Source organism: Hylobates moloch, unplaced genomic scaffold (assembly GCF_009828535.3).
Source record: "Hylobates moloch isolate HMO894 unplaced genomic scaffold, HMol_V3 SCAFFOLD_8, whole genome shotgun sequence".
NCBI lineage: Eukaryota > Metazoa > Chordata > Mammalia > Primates > Hylobatidae > Hylobates > Hylobates moloch.
In genome coordinates, this window is record NW_026652283.1 from 44,573,236 (window position 1) to 44,580,839 (window position 7,604).

Below are 7,604 nucleotides of genomic sequence, written 5' to 3' on the forward strand. Positions count from 1 at the left end.
GCCGCTTTCTTCTGTGGAGGAAGTCGCTCAAGGGATCCCCAGATGCTATTATGTTTCTGGGGATATTATGCTCCCCAGATACTGGGGTGTTTCTGGGATAGAGCATGTTCCCCAGATGCTAGTGGGTTCTTTAGGATGTTAATGTGTTTCACCAAATGCTGTCATTTTCTGAGAATGTTAATGTGTTCCCCAGTTCCTGGCGTGTTCCCGGGGTGTTCATGTGTTCCCCAGATGCTGGCGTGTTCCTGGGGCATTAACACATCTCCTAAGTTAATTAGTGGAAAGAGCTGCTGTTATCTGTTTTTGGACTGCAAAGCATTGACTGGAACGTCAAATTTACAGAGCTTGAAAATGGCACATAAACGTTACGGGTAAATTTGGCAGAAAATGTGCCTGGTGCGATCTGGCCTTGAATAAATAATTTTCAATTATGGCCCTTATTCCACTAGCTAGGGCAGGGTGGTGACGTAGCTTGAGGACCTGATGTGGCTTGTGGAGGACAGAGGGCAATGGATCTGAGAGCTCAGGGCTGGGGGGCTTTGTAGCCAGAAAGGCTACAGCCAGGGAGTAGACCAGCCTCCACCCTGCTTCTGCCCGTCTGAGCCTGTGGGCTTCCTTCAGCCTGCCCTGCTCATCCCCCTGCAGGTAAAATGTGATCAGTACTGGCCAGCCCGTGGCACCGAGACCTATGGCCTTATTCAGGTGACCCTGTTGGACACAGTGGAGCTGGCCACATACACTGTGCGCACCTTCGCACTCCACAAGGTATAGCCTTTCCCCAGTGCATATCTTACCCGGACACTGTAAGGACAGTGGCCTGGGTGTGGTGTGCTGGGTCGGGGGGAAGCTTGAGCCTGGATGTTGGAGGGTCGGAGGCTCAGGTGTGAGTGAGTGTGGTGTGATGATCCATGTTATGGGAACAGTGCTAGGAGCTTCAGGCTACCCTGTGTGGCTTCTGAGTCCCATCAGGAAGTGGCGGGTCTGGCCTCAGCATCTGGTCATTCTGTCCTGATTCTATGGCAGGCAGACTCCTAGTCACCAGTATGTCCCCACTTTGTCCCCCAGAGTGGCTCCAGTGAGAAGCGTGAGCTGCGTCAGTTTCAGTTCATGGCCTGGCCAGACCATGGAGTTCCTGAGTACCCAACTCCCATCCTGGCCTTCCTACGACGGGTCAAGGCCTGCAACCCCCTAGACGCAGGGCCCATGGTGGTGCACTGCAGGTGAGAGGGCACAGTGCCACCCAGAGGGGTGGGGTGGGAGGTGGGGGCGCCTGTGCCTCAAGCTGAGCCCGTGTCCTGCAGCGCGGGCGTGGGCCGCACCGGCTGCTTCATCGTGATTGATGCCATGTTGGAGCGGATGAAGCACGAGAAGACGGTGGACATCTATGGCCACGTGACCTGCATGCGATCACAGAGGAACTACATGGTGCAGACGGAGGACCAGTACGTGTTCATCCATGAGGCGCTGCTGGAGGCTGCCACGTGCGGCCACACAGAGGTGCCTGCCCGCAACCTCTACGCCCACATCCAGAAGCTGGGCCAAGTGCCTCCAGGGGAGAGTGTGACCGCCATGGAGCTCGAGTTCAAGGTGGGGCTCGGGTGGGCCTGCTTGGCTCCAGGGCCTAGACTGGGCCATGCGGATGACCCCCACACCCACAGGAAGCCTGGCCTGACCAACCCCTCCCTCTCAATAGTTGCTGGCCAGCTCCAAGGCCCACACGTCCCGCTTCATCAGCGCCAACCTGCCCTGCAACAAGTTCAAGAACCGGCTGGTGAACATCATGCCCTACGAATTGACCCGTGTGTGTCTGCAGCCCATCCGTGGTGTGGAGGGCTCTGACTACATCAATGCCAGCTTCCTGGATGGTTATAGGTCAGCATGCATGTCACTGCCCCACCGTGCCCTACAGGGGCCTAGGCCTGTGCCTGGCTGGTGGGGGTGGGCAGCAGAGTAGGGCCAGCCTAGAAGACCTGAGAGGGCTGGGTAGAGCAGTGAGGACTTCCTGGAGGAGAGGGGATCTGAGCAGGGCCCCAAGGGGCCAGGCAGCCTAAGGGGAGACTCTGGGGGCAGCAGCACTTCCAGCATGTCCAGTCTTGTGTCCACCCCAGACAGCAGAAGGCCTACATAGCTACACAGGGGCCTCTGGCAGAGAGCACCGAGGACTTCTGGCGCATGCTGTGGGAGCACAATTCCACCATCATCGTCATGCTGACCAAGCTTCGGGAGATGGGCAGGGTGAGCCCACCCTTTCCCCCAGGGCCCCTGTCATACCTGGGAGAACACCAGCCACCCTTGGGGGAGCTGCCGCCTATGTTACTGTCTCCTTTCACACCCCAGCTACTCGTCAGCATAGCCTCAGGCACCCGTTATTACCACCTGAGGCATCTGTCCCAGAATCCTGTGAAGCCTGGCACCCCTCCCCCATTCCTTCTCACCTGATCATGGGGGCCCGACCCTCTGTCCACAGGAGAAATGCCACCAGTACTGGCCAGCAGAGCGCTCCGCTCGCTACCAGTACTTTGTTGTTGACCCGATGGCTGAGTACAACATGCCCCAGTATATCCTGCGTGAGTTCAAGGTCACGGATGCCCGGGTGAGTGAGTGCACTGAATGTGTCCATAACGCTGCCTGTCCACATGCAGGGTGGGTGGCTGCCTGCGTGGTACCTAGCTCAAGCTTCAGAAATCTCAGGCAGGGGGTGGGTATTAGGGTGTGAGCACATCTCCCCTAGTGGCCTCGGGTGCAGTGACACAGATGCACGCCTGTGTCATGGAACTACCCTGGTCTAGTCCAGAGGGGTGGCAGCCTAAGGCACGAATTCTAATCATGTCCCCCATCCACCTTTCCCAGGATGGGCAGTCAAGGACAATCCGGCAGTTCCAGTTCACAGACTGGCCAGAGCAGGGCGTACCCAAGACAGGCGAGGGATTCATTGACTTCATCGGGCAGGTGCATAAGACCAAGGAGCAGTTTGGACAGGATGGGCCTATCACGGTGCACTGCAGGTGGGACTGGCCCCGTGGAGGGCTGGGTGGGCGGGCCTAAAGGCCTGGCAGACCCACTGCGTGAGGCAAGCAGGACTCCTGACGCAACTGTGTTTCTGAGCAGTGCTGGCGTGGGCCGCACCGGGGTGTTCATCACTCTGAGCATCGTCCTGGAGCGCATGCGCTACGAGGGCGTGGTCGACATGTTTCAGACCGTGAAGACCCTGCGTACACAGCGTCCTGCCATGGTGCAGACAGAGGTAACACAGACCAGCCTGCAGGGCCAGGGCCTTGGCAGCAGCCCTGCCGGGAACCCTAGGCTTCAGCTACAGTTTGATGCGCACAGGCATGTGCATTCATTCATGCTGCCAGCCTTTCACGTGGCCTGCGATAGCCATGGTGGTGTGTGCTTATGGTCCTACCTACTTGGGAGGTTGAGGTGGGAGGATCATTTGAGGTCAGAAGTTCGAGGCTGCGGTGAGCTATGATTATACCATGGCACTCTGAGAGCAAGACCCTGTTGCTGAAAACAAAACAAAACAAAACAAAAATACTGCACCATTGCCTGTGCTGCCTGGGGGCTCGGGAGAGATGAGTAAGATGTGTTCTTTCCTTCGGCAGCTCTCTGCTGAGCCCCAGTGGAGTGCCTGGCTCTGGGCAAGGTTACACAGAGCAATCCTTATGGGGTGCCCAGTCAGGAGCAGAGAAACATGATTGGGGTGGCAGATGGAAGGCAGGTAGATGTGAGGGCCTGGGAGAATGACAGGAGAGAGATGAGCCTTCAGAGGCTCTTTCAGGCTCCCCCGCACACTGCCTGATGTAGCTGCCAGGGTCCAGCACCTGCTCTTGGCCAGCAGAGGCTAACTCCATGGCCCATGGCTGCAGTGTGAGTGTCAGCTGTGTACTGGGGGTGTCCACTGGCGTGACCCACACTGACCAGCCCCCTGTCCTGGCAGGACCAGTATCAGCTGTGCTACCGTGCAGCCCTGGAGTACCTCGGCAGCTTTGACCACTATGCAACGTAACTACCACTCCCCTCTCCTCCGCCACCCCCGCCGTGGGGCTCCGGAGGGGACCCAGCTCCTCTGAGCCATACCGACCATCGTCCAGCCCTCCTGCGCAGATGCTGTCACTGGCAGAGCACAGCCCACGGGGATCACAGCGTTTCAGGAACATTGCCACACCAATCAGAGAGCCTAGAACATCCCTGGGCAAGTGGGTGGCCCGGCAGGCAGGCACTGTGGCCCTTCTGTCCACCAGGCCCACCTGGAGCCCGCTTCAAGCTCTCTGTTGCGCTCCCACGTTTCTCATGCTTCTTCTCATGGGGTGGGGTTGGGGCAAAGCCTCCTTTTTAATACATTAAGTGGGGTAGACTGAGGGATTCTAGCCTCTTCCCTCTGATTTTTCCTTTTGCGAATCCATATCTGCAGAATGGGCCACTGTAGGGGTTGGGGTTCATTTTGTTTTTTTTTGTTTGTTTGTTTGTTTGTTTGTTTTGAGTTCACTTTGGATCCTTATTTTGTGTGACTTCTGCTAAAGGACAGAACATTGCCTTCCTCGTGCGGAGCTGGGGCCGCCAGCCTGAGCGGAGGCTCGGCCGTGGGCCGGGAGGCAGCACTGATCCGGCTGCTCCTCCAGCCCTTCAGACGAGATCCTGTTTCAGCTAAATGCAGGGAAACTCAATTTTTTTTTAAGTTTTGTTTTCCCTTAAAAGCCTTTTTTTAGGCCACATTGACAGTGGTGGGCGGGGAGAAGATAGGGAACACTCATCCCTGGTCGTCTATCCCAGTGTGTGTTTAACATTCACAGCCCAGAACCACAGACGTGTCTGGGAGAGCCTGGCAAGGCATTCCTCATCACCATCGTGTTTGCAAAGGTTAAAACAAAAACAAAAAACCACAAAAATAAAAAAACAAAAAAAACAAAAAACCCAAGAAAAGAAAAAAAAAGTCAGCCCTTGGCTTCTGCTTCAGACCCTCAAGAGGGGAAGCAGCTCCGTGTGCCTGGGGTTCCCAAGGGAGCTGCCGGCTGACCTGGGTCCACAGAGCCTGGCTTTGGTCCCCAGCATTGCAGTATGGCGTGGTGTTTGTAGGCTGTGGGGTCCGGCTGTGTGGCCAAGGTGAATAGCACAGATCAGGGTGTGTGCCACACCCCATGCACCTCAGGGCCAAGCGGGGGCATGGCTGGCCTTTCAGGTCCAGGCCAGTGGGCCTGGTAGCACATGTCTGTCCTCAGAGCAGGGGCCAGATGATTTTCCTCCCTGGTTTGCAGCTGTTTTCAAAGTCCCCGATAATCGCTCTTTTCCACTCCAAGATGCCCTCATAAACCAATGTGGCAAGACTACTGGACTTCTATCAATGGTATTCTAATCAGTCCTTATTATCCCAGCTTGCTGAGGGGCAGGGAGAGGGCCTCTTCCTCTGGGCAGCGCTATCTAGGTAGGTAAGTGGGGGCGGGGAAGGGTGCATAGCTGTTTTAGCTGAGGGACGTGGTGCCGACGTCCCCAAACCTAGCTAGGCTAAGTCAAGATCAACATTCCAGGGTTGGTAATGTTGGATGATGAAACATTCATTTTTACCTTGTGGATGCTAGTGCTGTAGAGTTCACTGTTGTACACAGTCTGTTTTCTATTTGTTAAGAAAAACTACAGCATCATTGCATAATTCTTGATGGTAATAAATTTGAATAATCAGATTTCTTACAAACCAGGCCTCTGTCTCAGCTGTTTCTGGAACCAAAGAGTCTGGGCCAAATCAGTAGCTAGGATGGGTTCCGGAGATTCCCTGCTCCTGAGGAGACAGGGAGGGTATCCTAAGTATTTGTGCCAGTGTAGGCTCCTGGCATGGCTACCCACTTTCAGAAAGAAGTGGTTATAAACCCTGAAAACCAGGCCACCAAGAGCCAGCCAGGCCGGAGCCACCAATGCATGTGAAGAGCACCCTAGGCTGAGGAGCATACCCTTTGCCTCTCTTTCCCTTTAAGATTCTGTAGGTTGCACTGTCGGGGCGTTGGGACTGCCCCTCTCCCACTACCTGGGAGGAAAGGGATGGCCCTGTGGCAGTAGAGACTGACTGTATGGAAATTGGTTAGTGAGATCTCCTGTAATTATTGCAGTGTGGATAATGGACACAAAAAACAGTGTGTCCATCTGGCCCCTGGACACACAGCTGCATCACCCACTGAGCTGTGCAGCTGCTCCACTGGTGAGCAGACAAGTCCTACCAGGTTGTCAAATTGTGGAACTTCTAGGGATACAGATGAAGGAGACCCAGAACAAGCTGCAAAGAGAAATGCATAAGTCAGCGACGACCACACCAAGGCAGCACCTGACCCAGGGAAGGCTTCCTGGAGGAGGTGACATTCAGGGTGTTTCGTGGAATGAGTAGCAGTTAGTTTTTTTTTGTTTGTTTTTGAGATGGAGTCTCTGTCGCGAGGCTGGAGTGCAATGGCACGACCTCCCCCCCCCGCAACCCCCCCCCCCCCCCCCCCCACCCCGGCTTCAAGCAATTCTTCTGCCTCACCCTCCTGAGTAGCTGGAATTACAGGCGCCCGACACCACGCCAAGGTAATTTTTGTATTTTTAGTAGAGATGGGATTTCACCATGTTGGCCAGGCTGGTCTTGAATTCCTGACCTCAGGTGATCCACCCACCTCGGTCTCCCAAAGTGTTGGGATTACAGGCATGAGCCACCATGCCCAGCCAAAGTAGCAGTCAGTTTTTAAAGGTAGGGAAAGGTTTTCCAATGGAATATGTACAAAGGCTTGGAAGCTTGTAACAAACCCACTTCGTGTGAAACTCCAGGAAGTGCATTAAGATTGGAGTAGAGAGACATGGCTAGGAAGGTGGGCCAGATGGAGCCAGATCGTGCAGCTAAGGGGATTGAGGTGATTGTCAGAAGGATGCAGGTATCCCTGGCAGGTGCAGTGCTTCTGTTCTTAACACCCTGATGCAGGTATCCCTGGCAGGTGCAGTGCTTCTGTTCTTAACACCCTGAGCCACCTCCACTGAGTCCCTCACCGCGTTCTAGTATTGTCAGCTGTCTCCTTGGGGGCTGTGAGTGACTGAGGCCTGGCACCAAGTCTCTTCTGGGTATCCCCAGCACCTAGTTCAGTGCCTGGCATATTTCTATTCAGAAAAAAAGGCACCATCATTACATGATTGTTGATGGTAGAAAATTTGATTAACTTTGCTAAATAAAAGAACAAGCCATTAAACATTTTCAAGTAAGGGATAAGTACCAGGTGTTCACTTGAGGAAGACTGGTAGGACTGCCCCAGGCAGGCTCTGCGCCTTGGGAGCAGCGGCAGAAGGATCCTTCTCTCTCCACTCGGATGAGGAAACAGGATTATGTGGAATCACTCATCAGAGACCACAGGGCAGGTAAGCACCAGAGCTGGGACCCGCGTCTGCTGATGTCTGCTCCAGAGTCCCTGCCCTTTCCGTTGCCAGTGTCAGCCTTCTCTCTCCTCTACTTCCCTCCCTCCTCACTCACCCCTACAAGCCTGCTCTTCCTCCAGGGCCCCCATTGCAGTGCTTGGCACCCCACCCACCTAGTATTCCAGGCAGGCATCGCTTGCGTGCTCACCCCCACGTCCACTCATCGTCACACCCTGCCTGCT

At 55.0% G+C, this 7,604-nt stretch overlaps 1 protein-coding gene across 16 annotated transcripts in view; it reads left to right on the forward strand.

Annotated features, from left to right (window-relative positions):
* The window catches only part of PTPRF (protein tyrosine phosphatase receptor type F), a 97,588-nt gene extending 91,899 nt beyond the window's left edge, over positions 1-5,689 (forward strand). For all 16 annotated transcript variants that reach the window (XM_058442371.1, XM_058442370.1, XM_058442374.1 and 13 more), the window contains 9 exons: positions 646-765; positions 1,066-1,220; positions 1,302-1,587; positions 1,694-1,872; positions 2,109-2,235; positions 2,468-2,593; positions 2,851-3,005; positions 3,109-3,244; positions 3,941-5,689. In XM_058442371.1, the coding sequence (XP_058298354.1) occupies positions 646-765; positions 1,066-1,220; positions 1,302-1,587; positions 1,694-1,872; positions 2,109-2,235; positions 2,468-2,593; positions 2,851-3,005; positions 3,109-3,244; positions 3,941-4,009 (1,353 nt within the window). In that variant the 3' untranslated portion in view covers positions 4,010-5,689. The remainder of the gene's footprint in view (positions 1-645; positions 766-1,065; positions 1,221-1,301; positions 1,588-1,693; positions 1,873-2,108; positions 2,236-2,467; positions 2,594-2,850; positions 3,006-3,108; positions 3,245-3,940) is intronic.
* Positions 5,690-7,604: the final 1,915 nt, after the last annotated feature.